The sequence below is a fragment of the Corythoichthys intestinalis genome, chromosome 5, assembly GCF_030265065.1.
Source record: "Corythoichthys intestinalis isolate RoL2023-P3 chromosome 5, ASM3026506v1, whole genome shotgun sequence".
Lineage (NCBI taxonomy): Eukaryota > Metazoa > Chordata > Actinopteri > Syngnathiformes > Syngnathidae > Corythoichthys > Corythoichthys intestinalis.
In genome coordinates this window covers 5,875,265-5,901,082 of record NC_080399.1, presented here as the reverse complement: position 1 = coordinate 5,901,082, position 25,818 = coordinate 5,875,265, and the positions used below count along the sequence as shown (strand labels likewise).

General features: G+C 38.7%; 1 protein-coding gene across 3 annotated transcripts in view; it reads left to right on the top strand.

The window, feature by feature from the left end:
- Positions 1 to 3,692: 3,692 nt before the first annotated feature.
- LOC130916769 (voltage-dependent calcium channel subunit alpha-2/delta-1) overlaps positions 3,693 to 25,818 on the top strand; it is a 258,325-nt gene continuing 236,199 nt past the window's right edge. For all 3 annotated transcript variants that reach the window (XM_057837728.1, XM_057837729.1, XM_057837726.1), the window contains exon 1: positions 3,693 to 3,974. In XM_057837728.1, coding sequence (XP_057693711.1) covers positions 3,886 to 3,974 — 89 coding nt within the window. In that variant the 5' untranslated portion in view covers positions 3,693 to 3,885. The remainder of the gene's footprint in view (positions 3,975 to 25,818) is intronic.

Below are 25,818 nucleotides of genomic sequence, written 5' to 3'. Positions count from 1 at the left end.
ATACATTTTGTGAGAAATAAGAGAACAACTTCAACAGAACTTATGGAAAAAGTGCCCGTATTGCACCACTACATTAGTTTATAATTCTTTTTTTTTTTTTTTTCCTTAATTTGTTTTTCATTTAAGGTTTTCACCATGAATGCAAATGGTCTGTTCACATTACAAATTCCAAGCATCTCAGTTTGGAGACATCCAATGGTCAAAGAGTATAACTGCTGTGGTAAACTGTGAATCTACATCTGACCAGCCCTACTTGTAAAAAGACAGAACCAAAACTGATGTTGATATGATCCGATATAATTTAAAAATGCTTTTATCGTCCGATATTATTGGATATTGGCCACCAGATAATATCGGACAACTGTAGAATTTAGATTCACTTGTTTACACACAACTATATCGTTAGCCTGATGGTATAATAGCCCAAATGATATTTTGGGACATTTTCGGGGAAAAGAAAAAAATATATATACATACTGTATGTTTATTTATTTATTTTGCAAACACATTGATATTGTTATGACTAAGGCAGGGAGCGTTTCGAACAGTTCTGGTTGGCTTTGGAGAACATCAGAAAGGAAGGATGATGCAGCAGTTGTATGAGAGTAACATTATGCATGAATCTCAAATTGGCAAAATATGACAGGCAATTATTTTTGTTAGGCTAATGATATTTAGTGCTTCACTGTATCAAATAGAATACAGTGCTGGCCAAAAGTATTGGCACCCTTGCAATTCGGTCAGATAATGCTCAATTTCTCCCAGAAAATGATTGCAATTACAAATGCTTTGGTAGAAATATCTTCATTTATTTTGCTTGCAATGAAAAAACACAAAAGAAAATGGGGGAAAAAATGAAATCATTATCATTTTACACAAAACTCCCAAAATGGGACGGACAAAAGTATTGGCACCCTTTGGAAAATTATGTGATGCTTCTCTAATTTGTGTAATTAATCCGTTACTGTTACTTACCTGTGGCACATAACAGGTAGTGGCAATAACAAAATCACACTTGCAGCCAGTTAAAATGGATTAAAGTTGACTCAACCTCTGTCCTGTGTCCTTGTTTGTTCCACATTGAGCATGTAGAAAAGAAAGGAGACCAAAGAATTGTTTGAGGACTTGAGAAGCAAAATTATGAGGAAGCATGGGCAATCTCAAGGCAACAAGTCCATCTCCAAAGACCTGAATGTTCCTGTCTCTACCGTGCGCAGTGTCATCAATAAGTGTAAAGCCCGTGGCACTGTGACTACAGTGGCGCCTCCAGAAATTTTTTAGGGGTGGCCGGATGGGGCCACTTAAAATCTTGGGGTGGCACACCAAAACTAAAGTGCCGTTTACATGGTGACTCTCCGAGAATACGAAAAATTTCAAATTTGCATTTGCGTCTCCATTTGAACAATGTCGCAATTACGCATGAAAACGATGTAGTATTCATGCCAGACCCTAGGGCGCAGTGCAGATTTACAGGGCGACAGAGAATGATGCACTTTGACCCCACCAAGCTCCCTCAGCCTGGAAAAAAATATGCCCGCCAACTCGAAGCAATGTCATTTTTTTTTTTTTTTTTGTTCAAAAAGGCAAAAAAATTGAAACGTTCAACATATTCATTCATTCATTCATTTTCCATGCTGCTTTTCCTCACGAGGGTCACACTCATACATATTTAATTTAAAAATATTATTAAAATAGTAAGATAAAGCCGACATTCTGCCATATTTGCTGTTTTTAATGTGGGCGTGCGCAGTGGTGCTACTAAAATGTGACGTGTATGAGTGCTGACGTTACGGCGCGGTGTTGCGCCGCAAGAGCCTTTGATATGCATGCCGAGGGAGCCCCCCACAACCGGATTCTTCCACTTTGGAGGCAGGATTCCGAATTTTTCGTCTTCACCGACACCATATGCACACGAGGCGAGTCCGCAACTCAGTCATTGCGTCTTTGTGTCGCAGAGTCGCCATGTAAACTACCGCTAAAAGCCACATTTTCACGTTACACTGTCCAGTCAACATTTTGAGTTCCACAACAATTCTGTCTTATTGTGTTATGTATATATTAGGCATAAGGTGTACATTTAACAAAACAAAATAATTACTGGGGAAAAGCAGGTCCTGGCAGATTTGCATTTGGGATGAAATGCATAACTCATGCTACAACAATCTAACGATATACTGGAAAGTGGGGTGGCCACTGGGGTGGCCAACAAATTTATAGGGTGGCCGTGGCCACCCCTGGCCACCCCCTGGGGGCGCCATTGTGTGACTAACCTCCCTAGATGTGGACGGAAAAGAAAAGTGGACGAGAGATTTCAACGAAAGATCATGCGGATGATGGATAAAGAACCTCGACTAACATTCAGACAAGTTCAAGCTGTCCTGCAGTCGGAGGGTAGAACAGTGTGAACCCGTACTATCCGTTGGCATCTGAATGAAAAGGGACTCTATAGTAGAATACCCAGGAAGACCCAACTTCTGACCCAGAGACATAAAAAAGCCAGGCTGGAGTTTGCCAAAACTTACCTGAGAAAGCCAAAAACGTTTTTGAAGAATGTTCTCTGGTCAGATGAGACAAAAGTAAAGGTTTTTGGGAAAAGGCATCAACATAGAGTTCACGGGGAAAAAACAAAGCCTTCAAAGAAAAGAACACTGTCCCCATAGTCAAAGATGGCGGAGGTTCCCTGATGTTTTGGCGTTGCTTTGCTTCCTCTTGCACTGGACTGCTTGACCGTGTGCATGACATTTTGAAGTTTGAAGACTACCAACAAATTTTGCAGCATAATGCAGGGCCCAGTGTGAGAAAACTGGGTCCCCCTCAGAGGTCATGGGTCTTTCAGCAGAACAATGACCAAAAACACACTTCAAAAAGCACTAGAAAATGGTTTGAGAGAAAGCACTGGAGACTTCTAAAGTGGCCAGCAATCAGTCCAGACTTGAATCCCATAAAACACCTGTGGGGAGATCTGAAAATGGCAGTTTGGAGAAGTCACCCTTCAAATCTGAGACCTGGAGCAGTTGGCCAAAGAAGAATGGTCTAAAATTCCAGCAGAGCATTGTAAGAATCTCATTGATGGATACCGGAAGCGGTTATTTTGCCTAAAAGTTCTACTACCAAGTATTAGGCTGAGGGTGCCAATACTTTTGTCTGGCCCATTTTTGGAGTTTTGTGTAAAATGATAATGATTTGATTGAAAATGATTCTCTTTTGTGTTTTTTTTTTTTTTTTTCATTGCAAGCAAAATCAATGAAGATATTACTAAAACATTTGTAATTGTAGTCATTTTCTGGGAGAAATTGAGCCTTATCTGACAGAATTGCAGGGGTGCCAATACTTTTGGCCAGCACTGTATGTGATTACAGATTAATAGTCGAGTTAAATTATTTTTGTCAGTATAGGGGGCCATTCTGGGCCCTGGAATTATGCTTCCTCTTTTCTCTGTGCCCCAGCCCAAATCAGAATGCAAAAGAAAGAGACAGATATTGGAAAAAGAGATACATCGGGAGAGAGATTACATTTTTGTAAAAGAGGGAGATTGGTCATACAAGTTAGAAAGCGAGGGAATACAAAGTGGGAAATCAGTAGAGATGGTGAAAGGGAGCAGTAACAATGAATGGGGAGGGGGGGGGGGGGGCAAAGTGAGAGAGAGGCAGAGTGAGAGAGAGCGAGGGAGAAATGGTCATCCATGGGTGGGAGGAGCCCCGTCGATACCTGTCCTGTTGGAGCCGTCTGTTGTCTCTCTGATCAGATTAGAAGCGTCAAAGCTTTCCAGCAGCGAGAGCTGAGGCGGCCGGGTAGACGGACGGAGCGTCACACCGCCGCATCTCGCTCATTCATCGGCGGCGGGGACGTTCGCCCCCCGCCCCTCAGACCTCCCACATTTTGCCAATGGATACCTGCAGGGCGCACGCCAGGGTGTTCCTGGTCGTGCTCCTCCTGAGCACCGCTCGGGCTTCTCAGTTCCCCTCCCAGCTCTTGTAAGTATTTAATCCAATTGATCCACGCTTTCTTTATCGCTTCTCCTTCTGCTAACACGCTCTTGATATGTTTTTGTGATGCGCTCGCGAGGCGTGGGTTGTCTGTCTGGGCGATCAATATGCGCGCGTGGGCTTGGAGGATGTCACCCACCCACCGCGGTAGATGTCATTGTCACCAAGTAGTCATCTTCATTATTATTAGCATTTTTTTCTAACTTGTTTGTCCTGCAGCCTAACTCAAGTGGCTGACTGAAGACACACACATTTGTAAATGCAATATCATGTGTGATTAAGGGCAATATAATGTGCTTTCATAATGTATGAGTATTTGCTGGAATCGCTTAAATGAGTTGTATTATTGTTAGGCTTCTTTTTTCAGGAACGCATTCAGTAGTATTATTATTATGAATATTGAAAATACTACTAATAAATGAAGTAATAATAATAACAATGCTAAAAAAAAAACTACTTCAACTAAAATCATATCATAAATGTGGTGGACTGCTAGATTAAGGTCCCTGATGAGTTACATTATTATTCGTATTCTCTTTTTAGGAACACATTGCATATTATTATTTCAGAAAATACTTAGTAAAAAAATTTGTAAAAAAAAAAAAAATATATATATATTATCTTACCATTTGAATAGTAATACTATAATTATAAAATGTATTGTTTATGACAGTGACAAGGGTAATTCATTTCCCACCATTGACAACGATAGATGTCCCGATTCATTTAAATTGAGAGGACTGGCTATAAATGCTCCTCTCTGTGCCATTGACAGCGCTAGACGTCCAATCCGTTTTGAGATGGGAGGGGCGAATGACTATTAGGTTAAATGTCCATCACAAATTACATAGTCTTAAATCATATCTTAAATGTGCTGTATATTTGCTGGAGTGCTAGATTAAGGTCACTGATGAGTTGCATTATTATTCAATTTCTCTTTTTAGGAGCACATGGCATAACATTATTTTATAAAATACTTTGTTAAACATCATATTAAAGTAGTTTTAATTTTAAATCATTTTATTAGCTTACCATTCGAATAGTATTAAACACGACTGTATTTATAAAATATATTGTTGATGACAGTAACGAGTTTAATTCATTGCTCATCACTGACTAAGACAGACGTCGAGATTCCTCCTCCTAATGAGAGGACTCGCTGTGAATGCGTCTCTTTCTGTGCCATTGACAGCACTTGACGTCCAATCCATTTTGACATGGGAGGGTCGAATCATTATTAGATTAGATGTCCATCACCGTCAATGGGATTCAATGAGTTAAATCATATAATAGAACAGTTTGGTCATCGTCAAACTGTGAATATTCAGTGGGAAAATGCGCTTCACTTTTATAACTTACTTTAACCTTTTTTTTTTTTTTTTTTTTTTTTTGTATGGCTGCTGCGGTAATTGTGATTACTGTGACATCTTACTATATTAAAACCAATTTAAAAAAAAAAAGAAAAGACTTTTCCACAGGTCTGATAACTCTGGATCACATATTATATGAAAGTAATATCCTGCAAAAATATTGGAGTAGAGAGACTGAAACAATGACATTTTGCGGCTCTCTTTGTCTTTGCATTTTCCTCGTTCTGAATAATTCCCCCTCAACGGGCTGAATTCTAGATCGGATGAAACCATGACCCTGTCGACGTCATCCTCCTGTTGGGGACGCTAGAGCCCTATAATGGTAGGCGTGGCTAAACGGTAGATTAAAAGACATATTTCTCATCATCTGTGCTTTGCCAGTTTGTATGGAGTCGAATCGTCTCAAAATATGATTTTAGTTCATATAATAATGCTATTTAAGACTTTTTTTTTTTTTTTTCTCCTGTCGTAGGCACTTTATCTATGCAAGGAGCGGACTTGACAACAGTCATAAAAAATACAAGAGAATAAAAGGATAAGCCTGATAATGCTTGGTATCTTATTGTGCACCAAATGAGCAATATTTCAGAATTGCTTACATTGCTGAGTTGAGGCAAAGTGACGCACACACATAAACATAAGCGGATTTACTATTCAGGCAAAGCAAACGATCGCCTTAGGCCCCCAACCAGTAGGGGGGCCCCCCCAACCAGCTGCCCTTGCTCCCACCGGAGCCAGCAGCACCCCTTACTATTTGTCATGTATAATTATGTCAACATACCAAACAAACAAATAACAAAACAAAAAAGAGCCATTTGAATGCTACATTTATATTATCTCTTCCCCCCCACACATGCACTACAATGGATTGTTCCACGACGACGGACTGAGTATCAGTCGCTTAGCTTCATTTAGCGCCGTTTAGAATCGCTTAGCTCCGCTTAGCTGTTCGTTAGCTTCAATTAGCTCTCCCGCGGTTTTCACGCCACTAAGCTCGCTATTTTACAGCTCACTTGCTACTTTGCACGTCGGCTATCGTTTATTTCGAACACATGAGCGAACGTGCTTTCCATGAGAGGCAAAGTGCAGTGAGGGAGAAGTTGAGAACAGGCCTCAAATGCCTCTTTTAACTTTCTTCTTCTTCTTCACACCGAACATAAAATACACGACAGCACACCCTGTGGCGAAACAATGTAGTACAGTTCCAATTAGTCATACAATAACACTCAACAGCTGGTTAACAGCAAAAGCACGTCATGTTCGTCATATAAATAATGATTTCTGGAGTTAATCCCATATACTTCAGGATTTATATTATAATATGTTGAGCAAATACTACATAACACAGATTCTACACTGAGAATAGCTTTCAAATGACACTCTTCATGACAAATATGATTGGCAATGAATAATTATAACTACTATACTACTAAGTATATAGTAGTATACTATAATAATATTGCTAGAATTTTTTTTTTAAAGAATTCTTTTGAATAATGTTGGAAAGTCAGTGTTCTGAATCTGTTTACTTTAAATTCTTTTGCACTAGTAAATGCTATCAGCATTTAACCTTATTGTTTGATATTAATTATTGTTATTTACATGATTATTTGTACTTTAATAAAGAGTTTGTGTTCCAAATTAGATTTGTGAATTAATAAGCGTCAACAAAAATTTCATTGCTAAATTAGTAAAAAAAAAAAAAGAAAAATATTAGTCGATTAATCGTAAAACTAGTCGGCTGACTAATCAGAAGAAAATTACTAGTTTAGGATGGCCCTAGTGTACCAGATCATATTTCCTCCACACCCTTCTCACCTTTTTAACCCCTGACCCATTAGGAGGGCCCCTGGATATGTTCGCTTTAGGCCCCAAAATTGCCAAGTCCGCCACTGCACATAAACCTTATGTGTATCTGCGCATGCGGGTCAGTTTGCTCAGCTTGTGTTGGACTGCGAATTAGTGCCCATGCGTAATACATGAACGAGCTCAATGGACAAAGACACTCTAAACAGGCACGTCAATAAAACAGATATGACAAAAAATTGGAATTGTGCATTAAGACCTGCAGTAAGAACCTAGCCTATATTTCCATGTAGATTACTGCATTCAATGGAAAAATGAGTGAACATCCTTCCATCGACTGCAAAGTGTACTAAATGGAGAACAGCTTTTGCTGCAAAAAATCAAATTCTGTTCAGTTGCCAACGTAATAAGCTTTCAGACCTATTTCCCTAGAAAACACCAAGCAAACAGTCTAGGAATCTTATCTGGCATGCTTGGAGATTTTTTGGAGATTCCCTCCCGGCTTGCAAGCGGAGCAATTTTCTTGGCTTTCACATGATCATGTTTTTGGAACGCTTATTCGAAGACTTCAGACTCGAGATATTTACCCACAATAAAACATGACAGCCAATGTTCCCTCTAATTTTTTATGTCTCAGAGCAAACACACAAGCTCCCTGAGCACACTGCAGCCCACGGTGAGCAACATCAGATGTGTACCGTATTTTTTGGACTATAAGTCGCACCGGAGAATAAGTCGCACCAGCCAAAAAATGCGTAATGAAAAGGTAAAAACATATTTGTCGCACCGGCGTATAAGTCACATTTTGGGGGGAAATTCATTCAGTAGAATCCACCACCAAGAACAGACATGGCAATTTAGAATAAAAATACAATAGAGAACAACAGGCTCAATAAGTGGACGTACGGTATGCTAACATTACATGACTCATAAACAACGAACTGAGAACATGCCTGGTATGTTAATGAAACATAGCTATTTAGAGTTATTCAGATAACTATAGCATAAAGAACATGCTAACTAGCAACAATGATATTATAATGTGTGAATAAGTTCACATATAAGTCGCTCCAGAGTATAAGACGCACCCTTTGCCAAACTATGGAGAAAAAAAAAAAAAAAAAAAAAAAAACTGCGATTTATTGTCCGAAAAATACGGCACATGGCGGACACACACAGTATCACGCCTTTTCACGCCTATTAGCATTTCTACTGCCCGTAAATTATCTAGTAGTAGCATTTAATGATTAATACCCATAATTAAAATATCTTTATCCATGTCACTAGAATACACACCAATCTGACTTAAATTGTACCTTATTTTTCACATCTTAATATATAGGACTAGCATTTGGTGTACTGATATGTCAGTGCTCTCATCTACTATCGGTGTATGCCATGGTGCATTTATAACACTGCACATTATCTCGTTCTCCACTATCTCATTGATTGAGTTTACAAATTCAAAGGCATAGTTTTTACTTCGCCATCTTTCGGGTATACTCACATACTTTGCCATGTGATTGCAGATTTGTTGAACTGACACCATTGACGCATTCATTTCGATGGCAAGTAAAATATCACTCTAAAAAAAAATCCACTGGCTCTACTTTAAAAAATTGTTGTAACAATTTGCATTTAATTTTTTAAGTAAATTCAACTAAGCAATGATTAAGTACTTCCCTTATAAATTTTATAACTGGACTAACTCAATTAGTATAGTTGAACCATCATTATTTATTGTCCTCCACAAGCTTTATTGTGTAGAACCAACTCAATTTTTATAGCATTAATAAGAAATAAAACTACTTCATTTAGGTTGCTATAACTCCTTCATTTTAATTTCTCAACTCAAAAGTTGATGCAAAATGGTACTTAAATTTATTGAGTAGGAGTAACTCATTCATTTTCCATGCCGCTTTTTCCTCACGAGGGTCGCGGAGGTGCTGGGGCCTATCTCAGCTAACTATGGGCAGGAGGCAGGGACACCCTGAACTGGTTGCCAGCCAATCGCAGGGCACAAGGAGACATACAACCATTCAGGCACACACTCATACCTACGGACAATTTAGAGTGCTCAATCAGCCTACCATGGATGCGGGAGGAAACCAGAGTTCTCGGAGGAAACCCACGCAGGCGCGGGGAGAACTTGCAAACTGCACACAGGAAGGCCGAAGCCTGGGATTGAACCCTTAATCTCAGAACTCTGTGGCGGACGTGCTAACCACTCAGCCACCGTGCCGCCTAAGAGTAGCTTGTTTTTCTAAAATAAATTGGACATGGCAACTCCAGTTTTATTTGGAAAAAAATATATATTTCAAAACTCAAAAGAATGGACAAAATAACAGTGCAGAGCAAAACCAATATAAACATCCTAAACATTGTCAACAGTTCACTTCAGGTGCAGGTATAAACGAAAAGTGTACTTCCAGTACTTTGATACACAGATATGGCACAGCAACACACAGTGCAAAACAAGTGTACAACAAAATGTATGCAAATGTAAAAACAATATAGGCTGATTGAAAAGTAACTCCTGTTTTAAGATAATTTATTTAAATGTTGTAAACATTTTTGTAATTTTTTGAGTATGCTGCTTGATATATGGTAATGAAATCTGTTTTCATTTTCTTTCAAACTGCAAATACTGTAAGACAGAAAATGGCCAATTCTTTTCCCGTGGTAATATGCACATGTGATGGGAATTTAGGAAGTTGCACCAACTTAATAATGGAATAGAAATTAAATTTCACTCACTTAATCTTTCCCTTTGTTACGTGAAAGCAGAAAAGCTTATTCAAAAACAATATACTTTTAAGTTAATACATCTTTCTTAATATTTAATTTTGATTAACTCCATTAAAGAAGTTACCAACTTAATAAAACAATGAATAGTAAAAAAAAAAAAAAAAGTCATTTTTATGTTGAAAAAGCTCATGTTTTCAAGTCATACCAACTAGCCTCATGAATCATTTTTTAGAGTGATTGTCAATGAGAACTTCAACTTGCTCTGGGTCAGATTTTGTTTTGTGGGACAGCTTGTTTCTCTTCTGTCGGTCTATTGCACTCTCCCGCAATAATGTACCAATCCCCTGTCCCATCTTGAGTCTTCGTAATTTTCAACAGCTTTCAAATGACTTTTCTGCTGAATATGACGCTTGAGGTAGTCCAACTTCCATTCAGTCCACATTTTTCCCTCTGAAAACTCACTTGGTACTTTGGCTTTGCGGGAAATATCACCCAGTTTCACCGCTTGTTCGTCTATTTGCACATGCTCCGACAGCCAATCCATCATATATGAACTGCATTTCTTTTTTACTTTGGCTTGGTGAGTGGATGTGTCGCTGCCCGTTCGTTTCGCCATAATAAAAGGGGTTGGCCTTTGCGTCTCTCAACTCCGCCGTACTCACGCACTGATGTCAGCTTGCTAACCTACACCCCGCGTGTAGGCTGGGCAATACGCAAGCAATGTCAATGCTATGATTGGTTGCGTAGCGGAAGTGATCCTTATTGTATCATTTGCTGTACATCTGTCACTCACCGAGTTACAACGTTTCTGTTGATTTTTTTTTTTTTTTTGTGCGCAGCATAGAATTTCTTGTGCGCAGAGTAGGTGCCAGCAGTGCGCGATTGCGCACGCGCGCAGCTTAGAGGGAACACTGATGACAGCATTTTGATTTCTTTGAGCCTTTATTTCTCACTTGCACATATATGACTACTTAATCGCATTTAGCTGACTCTTCTGTTCTTGTAACTCCATTTTGAAATCTTCCAACTAGTGATGCACGATAATGCATTTTTCAGCCGATACCGATAACCGATAATTTCCTCCTCGTTCCAACCAATAACCGATAATGTCAAGCCGATAATTTTATTAAAAGATTCATGTAAAAATTTTAAAATATACACTAGAGAAAATATTACTGTGCAAAAATATTATTGCTCTTTTTTTCCAACATCAAATGTGAACAAGTAGTAAATTCCAACATCTAAATAAAGATAGCTTGTCTGACATTGTGTAATGGTAAACTTTTGGCAACAATTACTTACAGTAAATACATAAGTTGCACAAAAATGCCTTTAAAAGTAAGCCATTCCTAACGTATAACATTGCTACACAGCAAAAACACAACTCCTTAAAATTAGTTAAATTCCCTTGTTTTCAGTGTAAATCTATTGGAAATAAGTGAAATTAACTGCCAGCACTTCAAGTATATTTCACTCAGATTTCTTGAAGAAAAGTAGCCAGCTGAAAATAAGCTTAACAGCCTTATTTTAAGCAATAAATTATGATACATAATCCTAAAAAAAAAAAAACCTTGTCAGAAATGTTCTTTATTCAAGAAGATGTATGGTTCAAAACATTATTTGAAAGCAATTTTTTCTTGATTTAGGTGAAAAAATGACTTTTTTTAGATGCTTGGGCTTAATAAGAACAAATGGCAATATTTAGTTCAATTAAGTGGAATAATCTGGCGCATTCATCTGTCTTCAACACTCAAACAAGCTGGGGAAAATTATTTGACTAGATTTAAGAAGAATGATCTGATTAAGACGTCATAAATTTAAAGCGTACTGAATGCATTGCTGACTGGATGACTTCTTTGTGTGGTTTGGTGCATGTTAAAATTATTAACTAACCACTGCGCTGTCATGATAAACATGCTTTCTTGACATCACTTGTGTAAATGTCCATGGTAAAACTGATGTGATCGGCATGTCTTTCACGAAGAATCGTGGTCGTATAAACTGCATTATTTTTTCATCCATGGGTTTGGCTATCGGGTCATTTCGGGAATTTCCTCCCGCCTGTGCCCTTCAGTCTGCCAAATTAGCACCCGCGCCAGGCCTCTGTCCTGAACCGGAGTGGCGGCGTCAGCTAAGTTCGTACCGGATATCCGCCCGCCCCGGCCGGCTCGCTGCAGTGTATTCGGTGCTTGGCTCATCTCTGCCCGCCGAGGGCGAGGCGGTGGCGGCCTGCGTGACCGGACCGGTGTTCTGACAAATTTTGCAACCCATCAAAAATTGCTACCTTGCGGTTTTGCGCATGCTCGTAACGTTAAAAATGGCCGCGAATGCAGCGATTTCAAAGTAAACACTACAAACTTTCTTTAATGAAAGGAATATTTACTTAAGTTTGATCATGTAAAGACATGTACAAAAGTTCTAAAACACATCCTACCATGTTAGCTGCACACAGCAACTGCACCCCGTGCTCTCACTGTTAACGACTTCGCCATGTCGTTAAGTATTAATTTACGCCATTTTCGTGTTGCACATGTATGTTTATGATGTATCTAGTTTAGTTAGCACCTTTGGATAACATTGACAGTCCAATTGAATGTAAAAGAGGGCTTTTTCAGCGCCACAAAAGCTTTGGGAGCAAAATTTTATAAGGGAGCAAATTTTGACAGAACACCAGCGGGCTCCGTCGGAAGACAGCTACTTGTCGACTATCGGTCTCGTGAGGTGTTTAGGAGTTTACCACCCGCTTTGGGCTGAATTCCCAAACAACCCGACTCCGGGAGGACCGCAGCATCTTGTATCGTCACAAACCCCGTTGCTTCCTTCATAGTTTATTTGTGTCTACAATAGCTTTAGCATTCGCGCTAGCAGCAGCCTCGTATTCGTTCCAAAAATCATTGTGATGCAGTTTTAAATGGCTGCTGGGTTAGTGCTAGTGGTGTTCAATGAGGACGCTTTCTTTACGCCTAGTGGAACTGTTTTGTAGATGGCGAGAGCGTCGTTTATTTCATTTCACACACGGGAAAAGCAACGCACGCTAGTGAGAGGGCCTCAACACTGACTTCAGAGAGGGGAGGGGTTGAGCAGGCGGCGGTGGAGAAGTGGAGAAAACTGCTTAGTTGCGCACATTTGGAGGCTAAATCAAGTATATAATTATCGGATTGCATTATCGGTTGATTTTTTTTTTTTTTTATCTGCATTATCTGTGTGACGTCATAATTGCCATTATCGGCCGATAATTATCGGTAACCGATATTATCGTGTATCTTCCAACAGATTGACTGAAACATGCCAAAGGATCTGTTTTACAGACAGATCGATATATCGGCTGACCGATACTGTATATCGGGCTGGTATTTAGAATGGAATTTACAATGGTTTGAGGCCATTTTATTAATAAATCAGATGAAAAAAGAAGTGTGATTATTAAGGCGTCGTTCACTAGCTGTCTAGCTTTGGAAAAAGTAGACGCTTTGGAGTGAGGACAGCATAGACAGATTTAAATGATAGTAGAGTTAAATGACCACTACAGTCCTTATGTACCGTATGTTGAATGTATATATCCATCTTGTGTCTTATCTTTCCATTCCAACAATTTATTTTACAGAATATATACATAATTCACAGAAAAATATGGCATATTTTATAGATGGTCTGAATTGCGATTAATTGCGATTAATTATGATTGATTAATTTTTAAGCTGTAATTAACTCGATTAAAATTTTTAATCGTTTGACAGCCCTAATATATAAGGTTTTAGGCAGGACACCTGCCTAAAACTTTTGCACAGTATTGTATATTTTTATTATATTATGGATATACAGGATATACTGTATGTATATATTTTCCCCAAGTGGAAGCTTCCATGATCCTAATAAATTTAATAATAATAAAAAAAATATATATATATATATATATATATATATATATATATATATATATATAGGGGTGTCAAACAATAACATTTTTTAATCGAGTTAATTACAGCTTAAAAATTAATTAATCGTAATTAATCGCAATTATTCGCAATTCAAACCATCTATAAAATATGTCATATTTCTCTGTAAATTATTGTTGGAATGGAAAGATAAGACAGAAGATGGATATATACATTCAACATACGGTACATAAGTACTGTATTTGTTTATTATAACAATAAATCAACAAGATGGCATTACCATTATTAACATTCTGTTAAAGCGATCCATGGATAGAAAGACTTGTAGTTCTTAAAAGATGAATGTTAGTACAAGTTATAGAAATTTTGTATTAAAACCCCTCTTAATATTTTCGTTTTAATAAAATATGAAACATTTTCAATCAAAAAATAAACTAGTAGCCCGCCATTGTTGATGTCAATAATTTCTTACACAATGCTCATGGGTGCTGAAGCCTATAAAATCAGTCGCACCCAAGCGCCAGCAGAGGGTGATACAACTCCCAAAAACACAACAAGTACACATTTCACTTTACTGTCATTTTAATCTGTTTGAGAGGGGCATTTGTGCGTTAATTGCGTCAAATATTTTAATGTGATTAATTAAAAAATTCAATAACCGCCCGTTAACGCAATAATTTTGACAACCCTAATATATATATATATATATATATATATATATATATATTTTTTTAGGGCTGTCAACTTTATCGCGTTAACGGGCGGTAATTAATTTTTTTGATTAATCAGGTTAAAATATTTAACGCATGTGCAGCACTACCCACTCACGCATTGCCGCAACCAATTTATAATGGCGCTGTTTTACTTATATACAGAGCTAAGAGGCAGTGTCAAGTGAGTGGAGTGGATACAAGCAGTCATTGTAACCATGCTTTTAGTTGGCTGAAGCTTTAACATCTCTCCCACAACAACTTGTCATATTGTGGGAAGAATGACAGGAGTTGATCTTTTTCTTAACACCCAGCATTGTTCCCATTGCAGAGAAGATATATCAATTGCTGCCACCACACACAGTCATGGTTGCACCACTTCCCATCATGCATTTGGGCAAAATAGTTAAATCACTAGAGTATCATTTACTGAAAGCTCAACAAATAGAATAGATGGCAATATTTAGTCACAATATACAAACTCACATTTATCCTTTAAGAATTACAAGTCTTTCTATCCGTGGATCCCTCTCAAAGAAAGAATGTTAATAATGTTAATGCCATCTTGTGAATTTGTTATGATATACAAATACAGAACTTATGTACTGTATGTTGAATGTATATATCCGTCTTATCTTTCCATTCCAACAATAATTTACAGAAAAATATGGCATATTTTAGATGGTTTGAATTGCGATGAATTACGATTAATTAATTTCTAAGCTGTGATTAACTCGATTAAAAATTTTAATCATTTGGCAGCCTTAATATATATATAAAAAGTCTTGTGTCACAGGCAAAGTTAAATGTTTTATAATAAAACAAGTTTAATTGGATGTTAGGTGGATGGCATTATTAATGATAAAAATCGGCACCAGCATAAATCGAAATCAGTTGGTCAGATTTTTTAAAAATCAGTGATCGGCTACAAAATTGTGATCAGTGCACCCGTCATATCTATTCCTTGACAAGTTTTAAGCAGTGAATCCAAGTATATTTTCATAACTAACAAGATTTTTCCAAGTCTCCCATTCATTTATCACCATGAGGATGAGACGGCCTCATCCCGCCGGTAAGCAACGCACCCTCCAGTCTCCATTCGCATCGCGATGAGATGCAAATGGATCGTTTAGCCACACAAGAGATGAAGCAAAAGAAATTAAAATGAGGTGCTGGCAAGCCTCAGTTCATCCATCATGAAATTTACCTTGAAGGAATGGGTGTACTGTAGAGGGTGAGGCAGCTTGCGGTTGTACTCGTACCTATTTGCATAACCTAGTTGTTTTTAGAGCTATTCATGAGGCGAGGTGTGAGAATCAAAGCACAATCACAGGGACGCACTTATGACCTCAATGTACCTGAAGTTGTTCAACTTCAAAAACTGAATCAATATTTAATGCCCTGCTTTAAGAAAGTCACCGGTTTTGTTAACATTTATAAGAAGTTGGGGCAAATTCTAGGAATCAAACGCTAACTAGGTAACTCACCAAAATGAGATGAGTGATGCTAAATTGTGAATTTTATGGGGCTAGGCTACAGGGTTGCCAAACTTCCCTTGAAAAATGGAATCGTCCCGTATTCAAAAACAAGCTTACAAAGGATGCACTTTGTCCCGTGTTGTCATAAAACCAGAAAAAAAGTGTCAGATTTGTAGAACCAACTAATACTGGTATAGTGTTTTTCAATAATATGTACTAGGGTTGTTCCGATCATGTTTTTTTGCTCCCAACCGATTGCTTTTTTTTTTTTTGCTCCCAATTCAATTCCAATCATTCCTGATAATTTTTCTCGATCATATACATTTTGGCAATGCATTAAGAAAAAAATGAATAAAACTCGGACGAATATATACGTTCAACATACAGTAATTAAGTTCTGTATTTGTTTATTATGACAATAAATCCTCTAGATGGCATTTACATTATTACATTCTTTCTGTGAGGGGGATCCACGGATAGAAAGACTTGTGACTTTGTATGTTGTGACTAAATATTGCCATCTAGTGTATTTGTTGAGCTTTCAGTAAATGATACTGCAGCCATTCAACCCAAATGCATGATGGGAAGTGGACCCATGACTGTGCCTAGTGCTACCAATGGATATACAGTTGTGGTCAAAAGTTTACATACACTTGTGAAGAACATAATGTCATGGCTCTCTTGAGTTTCCAGTTATTTCTACAACTCTGATTTTTCTCTGATAGAGTGATTGGAACTGATGCTTCTTTGTCACAAAAAACATTCATGAAGTTTGGTTCTTTTATGACTTATGGGTGAACAGAAAAAAGGGATCAAATCTGCTGGGTCAAAAATATACATACAGCAGCGCTCATATTTGGTAACATGTCCCTTGGCCATTTTCACTTCAATTAGGCGCTTTTGGTAGCCATCCACAAGCTTCTGGCAAGCTTCTGGTTGAATCTTTGACCACTCCTCTTGACAGAATTGGTGCAGTTCAGTTAAATTTGATGGCTTTCTGACATGGACTTGTTTCTTCAGCATTGTCCACAAGTTCTCAATGGGGTTTGAGTCAGGACTTTGGGAAGGCCATTTGAGCCATTCCATTACCACTTTTGATGTGTGTTTGGGGTTATTGTCCTGTTGGAACACCCAACTGCGCCCAAGACCCAATCTTTGGGCTAATTACGTTAGGTTATCTTGAAGAATTTGAAGGTAATCCTCCTTCTTCATTATCCCATTTACTCTCTGTAAAGCACCAGTTCCATTGGCAGCAAAACAGCCCCACAGCATAATACTTCCACCACCGTGCTTGATGGTAGGCATGGTGTACTTGGGGTTAAAGGCCTCACCTTTTCTCCTCCAAACATATTGCTGGGCATTGTGGCCAAACAGCTCGATTTTTGTTTCGTCTGACCACAGAACTTTCCTCCAGAAGGTCTTATCTTTGTCCTTGTGATCAGCAGCAAACTTCAGTCGAGCCTTAAGGTGCCGCTTTTGGAGCAAGGGCTTCCTTCTTCCACGGCAGCCTCTCAGTCCATGGAGATGCAAAACACGCTTGACTGTGAACACTGACACCTGTGTTCCAGCAGCTTCTAATTCTTGGCAGATCTGCTGTTTGGTGATTCTTGGTTGAATCTTCACCCTCCTGACCAATTTTCTCTCAGCAGCAGGTGATAGCTTGCGTTTTCTTCCTGATCGTGGCAGTGACAGAACAGTGCCTTGCACTTTATACTTACAAACAATTGTTTGCACTGTTGCAGCTGCTTTGAAATGGCTCCAAGTGACTTTCTTGACTTGTTCAAGTCAATGATTGGCTTTTTCATATCCATGTATGTATATTTTTGACCCAGCAGATTTGATCACTTTTTCTGTTAACCCATAATAAAATCATAAAAGAACCAAACTTCATGAATGTTTTTTTTGACAAAGAAGTATCTGTTCCAATCACTCTATCAGAGAAAAATCAGAGTTGTAGAAATAACTGGAAACTCAAGAGAGCCATGACATTATGTTCTTCACAAGTGTATGTAAACTTTTGACCACAGCTGTATCTTCTCTGCGTTGGAAAATAACATAAGGTGTCAAGAAAAAGATCAACTGCCACCTTGCTTCCCCACATTGCTTCCCATGATATTTCTAATCGTAGGAAGAGGGATTGTAAGGCCTTAGCCTATTAAAAAATGGCTCCAAAGGCTGCCAAAATGCACTCTACTCATTTTACACTGCCTTTTATCTCTCTAAATGGGTAAAACGGCGCCATTACAGATTGAGCGCGACAATGCGTGAGTGGGTCGTGCAACGCATACATTAATTTCGTTAAATATATTATGTGATACATTTTTAAAAAATTAATTACCCCCGTTATCGGTACCTTAAGCCTAAACTAAAGACTCTGGATGAGTGTAACATATTATGTCTGTAATGTTAAATACATTTAGAAAACGATTTAATTAAAAAATATATTAAAAAAAGGCATGGCCGATATTTTTTTGCCGATTTCGATACTTTGAAAATGACATGATCGATCGGGACATCTCTAATATGTACGTGAACCAGTGTTGTTTTTAACAACTGTGACGATAACGAACATGACGAGACGATAACGAGCTAAAAAATTGTTTTGGGAGACGAAAACGAGATCAACGCCAGTTTTCATCTGACGAGACGAGAACGAGACGAAAATAAGCTACAGTTTTCGTCACATGTTAACAATGTGTGACATTTTATGTGTAGTTAGCCTGCATCTTAGCAGTGTCTAGTTATGTCACTTGTGACATGCTGTGTGTCAGTCCATCGTCCATCATTGAAAATTATTATAATTACCGTATTGGCCCGAATATAAGACGGCCCTGATTATAAGATGACTCCCTCTTTTTCAAGACTCAAGTTTGAAAAAAGACTTTTTGAACACCAAATCATTTTTTATACAGAAAATAATTACAGTACATCCGAAACAAATGATTATAACAATATATTTGAGAGAAAAAGCATGTTATTTTGCCTCATTCAAATCTTAATATCTGAACATTTAAATTTGTAAACTAAAGTGCAATCACATTCGTAAATGAATGGCTTCTGGTTTTTGAAATGTAAATAAACCAATCTATTGTGATAAACCAACAAAATGCAATAACTGCATTAACCATCGAAATGAAGTCTAACTGTGGTCTTGAAACAAATCTGAATAAGGAAAAACATTGCAATAAAATGATGCAAACTGGTTAAACTTGAGAGTAGCTGAGATCTGTGATGACAGAACATCGCTTCAATGATATCTGGCGCCATATAGCGTCGTGAATGAGGGGAGTAGCTGAGATCTGTCATGACAGAACATCGCTTCAATGATATCTGGCGCCATCTAGCGTCGTGAATGGGTATTATGTCTAGACCACGAATATAAGACGACCCCCTCTTTTTCATTCTTATTTAAATGCAAAAAACACCGTCTTATATTCGGGTCAATACGGTACGTAAAATATTAACTGCACTTTTTTTTTTTTTTTTGCTTTTTACCAAGAATCTAAAACTGAAAGGAATACTGGAGCAACTCGAGTAAGTCGCGCTCTTCTTTGTGTGCGCAAATACAGTTTTCTTTGTGTGTACATGCGCTTTTACTCGCGTGTCATTAGTACTACCTGCTGTACGCTTCCTGTGCCAAGATAAAGCATGCATCACAAAACAAAAGTCTATATGATTAAAAAAAACTCCGGCGTCGCAAAGTTGGAATCACAGAAGTCGGGAATGTCGTAACCCAAGGACTACATGTGTTGACAATAAAAAAAAAAAAAAATTTTTTAAATCACTGTTCAAAATTTAATCCAAGGGTGACGGTTATAAGGCCGGCCGGCACTACCAAGGATGTGTTTTTTTTTTTTTTTTTTTTTTTTTAATCTTTTCAGGGAGTTGGCAACCGTACTGGCAAGGCAAGGAAAATTTATTTATATACAGTGCCTTGCAAAAGTATTCGGCCCCCTTGAATCTTGCAACCTTTCGCCACATTTCAGGCTTCAAACATAAAGATATGAAATTTAATTTTTTTGTCAAGAATCAACAACAAGTGGGACACAATCGTGAAGTGGAACAACATTTATTGGATAATTTAAACTTTTTTAAAAAATAAAAAACTGAAAAGTGGGGCGTGCAATATTATTCGGCCCCTTTACTTTCAGTGCAGCAAACTCACTCCAGAAGTTCAGTGAGGATCTCTGAATGATCCAATGTTGTCCTAAATTACCGATGATGATAAATAGAATCCACCTGTGTGTAATCAAGTCTCCGTATAAATGCACCTGCTCTGTGATAGTCTCAGGGTTCTGTTTAAAGTGCAGAGAGCATTATGAAAACCAAGGAACACACCAGGCAGGTCCGAGATACTGTTGTGGAGAAGTTTAAAGCCGGATTTGGATACAAAAAGATTTCCCAAGCTTTAAACATCTCAAGGAGCACTGTGCAAGCCATCATATTGAAATGGAAGGAGCACCAGACCACTGCAAGACCCGGCCGTCCTTCCAAACTTTCTTCTCAAACAAGGAGAAAACTGATCAGAGAGGCAGCCAAGAGGCCCATGATCACTCTGGATGAACTGCAGAGATCTACAGCTGAGGTGGGAGAGTCTGTCCATAGGACAACAATCAGTCGTACACTGCACAAATCTGGCCTTTATGGAAGAGTGGCAAGAAGAAAGCCATTTCTCAAAGATATCCATAAAAAGTCTCGTTTAAAGTTTGCCACAAGCCACCTGGGAGACACACCAAACATGTGGAAGAAGGCGCTCTGGTCAGATGAAACCAAAATGGAACTTTTTGGCCACAATGCAAAACGATATGTTTGGCGTAAAAGCAACACAGCTCATCACCCTGAACACACCATCCCCACTGTCAAACATGGTGGTGGCAGCATCATGGTTTGGGCCTGCTTTTCTTCAGCAGGGACAGGGAAGATGGTTAAAATTGACGGGAAGATGGATGCAGCCAAATACAGGAACATTCTGGAAGAAAACCTGTTGGTATCTGCACAAGACCTGAGACTGGGACGGAGATTTATCTTCCAACAGGACAAAGATCCAAAACATAAAGCCAAATCTACAATAAAATGGTTCAAAAATAAACGTATCCAGGTGTTAGAATGGCCAAGTCAAAGTCCAGACCTGAATCCAATCGAGATTCCGTGGAAAGAGCTGAAGACTGCTGTTCACAAACACTCTCCATCCAACCTCACTGAGCTCGAGCTGTTTTGCAAGGAAGAATGGGCAAGAATGTCAGTCTCTCGATGTGCAAAACTGATAGAAACATACCCCAAGCGACTTGCAGCTGTAATTGGAGCAAAAGGTGGCGCTACAAAGTATTAACGCAAGGGGGGCCGAATAATATTGCACGCCCCACTTTTCAGTTTTTTATTTGTTAAAAAAGTTTAAATTATCCAATAAATTTTGTTCCACTTCACGATTGTGTCCCACTTGTTGTTGATTCTTGACAAAAAATTAAAATGTTATATCTTTATGTTTGAAGCCTGAAATGTGGCGAAAGGTTGCAAGGTTCAAGGGGGCCGAATACTTTTGCAAGGCACTGTATATATATTATATATATATATATATATATATATATATATATATATATATTCTGATATTATGTTTTCCGAGGCACCCTGAAGTGCACGCAACGTTACTATTGTTTTGGTCATGTGATGCGGGAGTGAGATAGAGAGGTACAGTCTGCCGAGAGCCACAAGTTGTGTTCGTGCTGTTAGCTCCATGTGTGTACTGTATCAACAAAAAGCTCAAAACAAGACACTATGCACGGTCCCTTTAAGAGACACTGGGACTGGAGAGCTGTGAGTAGTAGGAAGCGAGGGGGAGACGGACGAGAAGCAAAAGTTCGCGGTCAACTGTGGCGGTATTCTGCTGTTAATTTGTTTATTGGTTTCTTATTGTTGCCACAATAAAGTGGAGAAAGCCATCAACGACTCCCCTCATTCCCCCCCCCCCAACATTTTTATATTATTTTTATTTTCTATACACGAGAGGTGCCAGATCTGCTCAAATAAGTCCCGGAACACAGGGAGGTCAAAATCAAGAGGTGCCAGATCTCGTTTCAGCAAGATCCGGCTCAAATTAACCCCCGTGTACTAGGCTATCTAACGCTTGATGTCGAGGGCCACGTTCCATTGGCCCTCTTATTATTCCCCTCCAAAGTGACGCTGATTTCGCAACATCTGTCTCCTACTTTTCTTGTGTTTTTGCTTCCATTTGCTTTCCCTGCATTGGGAAAAACAACGACAACAATACGTCTGACCCACTTGCCTTTCGTGCGCCCGCGTTTAATTGTGTGCTGCTTTTGTACCAGAGGCTGGACTAATCAAAACACAGCAAGCCAGGCAGAAAGTGTACTGCTCAGCCCAGTTTAACAGCAATTATTTTCATACTCTTCATGCATTTCTCAATACTTTTTTTTCTTTAATCAAACGCATTCTGAATTCATCCTTTTCCGAATGAAAAGCGATACAATGATGCCTGCTATTCGCACATTACTAATCTTTTCAATTAGTGCTGTGAGGTACAAAACCATGAAAAATTCTGCGTCTGGAAATCATCCCTTCAGGGGTTTCGTATACGAACGCATAGCACAAAGCTCACGTTGCTTCAAATTAACACAGCCGTAACCTCAGTGATAAAAAAGATTGCGGCAAAGAAAGTTTAGAAAATTAATCGCACTGTGTGCAAGCGGTTTGCATGAATACCTCACTGTTGAGAGAGTATGGGTTCAAATTTTGGCTAATAGTTCATAATTGAGAAATGGAAAGCTGCAACTGGGATTTAAACCCTGATTTTCCAAGGTGTTTTTGTGCAATTTTATATTTTTCAACCATAAGGTCAATGTCAAACAGCACAAGGTTGCGTACAAGTGCCTCAAAGTACTTATTTTTCAAGATTGGAACAGTTGTTTTGCTTTTCAGTTTGGCATTGGGTGAACAATTCTTCAAAAAAGGAGCCTTAAATCTGTTTGACATTCCTAGTTTAAGTTTACTGTCCCAAATAAATATAATCACACATTTTGAATTTTAAACAACCACATATACCTTCATCTCCTTAGCTTAGGCCGCAGGGGTCCCCATCTGCCGGGCCGCGGACCGGTACCGGTCCGTGGCGCCTTTGCGACCGGGCCGCAAAGAAAAAAATAATTTAATAATGACCGCATTCTGGCCGAATTAACCCTGTGCCCCTGCTTAACACACCAATATCTCTGTCTACTCTAGATATAATACTACGGGATAGATTACAATGTTGTCATAGAAGTCCATTGATTGGACTGCTAGAAATACATCTTGTTTGTGTATATAATATATCTATGTGCGCTTGTCCTCGATAATAGCGTATTACTAGGCCGCGGCGCAGCACATTTGTTCCCGGAAATAATTAGCCCCCACACGAGCGAAGATAACAAAGGAAAAGGATATTTTTACGGCAAAAAGGGCACCTGACGAGCCTACAACCTCGAAGACCCACGAACTGCGAAGGAGTGGATTCGTGACCCGTTTGTGAATAAACCGAGAGATCGCAAATGACGGTGACCTTATTAAACGTACATTTGAGACAACAACTCCACCGAGGTTCTGGATTAAAGTCATTCTGGAATATCCTGACATCGCGACAAGAGCGTTGAAAACCTTGCTACAATTTCCAACATCGTATCTTTGTGAAGCAGGGTTCTTAATTAATGTTTAACGACAAGGCGAAGTCATTAATGGTAAGCGCGGTGTGCAGCTGTTGTGTGAAGCTTACATGGCAGGATGAATCTGAGGAGAACTTTTCTACAAGTCCTTCCATGATCAAACGTTAATATTCCTTTCTCTCAAGAAAGTTTACAGTGTTTACTTTGGAATAGCTGCATTTGCGCATTTTGCGGCTATGTTTAACGTTACGAGCAAGCGCAGAACTGCATCGTTGCAATTTTTGATGGGTTTCAAAATTTGTCAGAACACCGGTCCGTGAAAAAAAAGACCCAAATAACACCGGTCCGTGGTGCAAAAAAGGTTGGGCACCCCTGGCTTAGGGTGACCATATTTTGATTTCCAAAAAAGAGAACACTCGGCCCGGCCTCGAGATACTTGAATTTTACTTGAAGATCACTCAAGATGCCTATATCACACACTTTTTGTTACTCAAATGGTTACTCAATAGGCTTTATTCTTTCTAAAAAAACAAAAAAAAAAACAAACAAACAATTAAAATAAAATAAAAACCGAATCATGATTTAAAAAATAATATAATGCAGACCCATGGAAATGTAGTCCAGTCAATACACACACAGAGTAGGCTATGTGCCAACTCAACATTTTTTAAAAATTACTATCATGACAATTGTCGTTGACAAATTGTTATTCCCACTCAATTTTTCTTCTCATTCAATGTACTAGATTGTACGCAAACAATAACCGAAATGAACTGACAAGCTATTCAACCAGCATGTTTCCAAACGCAGCAGTTCAAAACTACATTGCCCATAATGCCTAGCGCGGCCGAGCTCACTGATTGCTACCCTATTAGCGAGTACGGGAGCCCAGGCAAAATCAGACTTTGCTATAAATGTTTACAATCATCGGCAGTGCAAAGCTGCAACACCAAACGGAATTTTTACAGATTACACCAGTTCAAATCTCCGACAGAAGTCAAACGTTGCCATTATATACCTACTTATCGTAAAAAAAAATAATAATAAAAAACTCATCACAAACACCGCTACTTAGAATACTAGCATTCAACCAAATGAACTAACGCAGAACAATTACAAGACTCATAAAATATACTGCATCTCTGTGTACACATATAACCCTATAAACAACAGAAGACACGTGAACGACATTAACAGGAGATAAACTTACAGAAAGGTGTATGGAGCCACGTCTTGTAGAACTCCTTATTGAACTCCTTACTGTAGTCTGATCTCTCACCAAAATGTCAGTAGATGGTGGTAATTCCCCATGAAACAAAGAGTAAACTGCCAACAAAAAAGAAAATCTACTCTTTCTCTTGCCCCTACTAGTAGGAGCCACGTCAACGCAGGCAGGCGCTGCCTCCTAGCGGCCGGAGGGATTCTCTTCAAATTGGTCCAGTGAAAAATCATAAAACCCGGACATTTTCATGAATTTATGAAACACTGCTGGACACTCCGGAGGGCACGTAACAAGAAGACTTGTCCAGGCAAAAGAGGATGTTTGGTCACCCTTCCTTAGCTTAATGCTAACAAACAATATGCAAAGTGCCAAGGATATGCTAACAAAAAGCCTCAGTGTGTTAGAATTAACTGTATGAGCAACAGATATTTGAACAGAAACAGTGGAGCACGCAAAACAGACAAAAAAAACACATACAGCCATATTTTCTTGATAGCGAAATCTCCTTAGCTTAATGCTAACAAACACTGCAAAATGTCAAAGACGAGCTAACAAAAAGCATGAGTGTGTTTCAATGAACCCAATGAGCCAGTGTTGTTTTCGTCAGCGATGACGATTACGGAAGTATTTCGTCAACCACAATTTTTTTCACGACGATGACGTCACGATGACGAGTTGAAAGCGTGACTTCGGAGACTAAAACATGACTAGTTGGATGCCAGGTTTCGTCTGATGAGACGAGAACGAGACGAATTCGCCATAGCTTTCGTCATAAATTCACAATGTGTGATATTTTCTTATTGTATGTGTTGTTAGCACGCATTTTAGTAAGCTTGAGAACGATAAACCGATACGACCGGCTATCCGGTTTTACAGGTGAGAGATACAGCTGTATCGATAGTAAAGTTACCATTCGACAGTAATTAGCCATTAAATATTCAATGAGGAGAAAG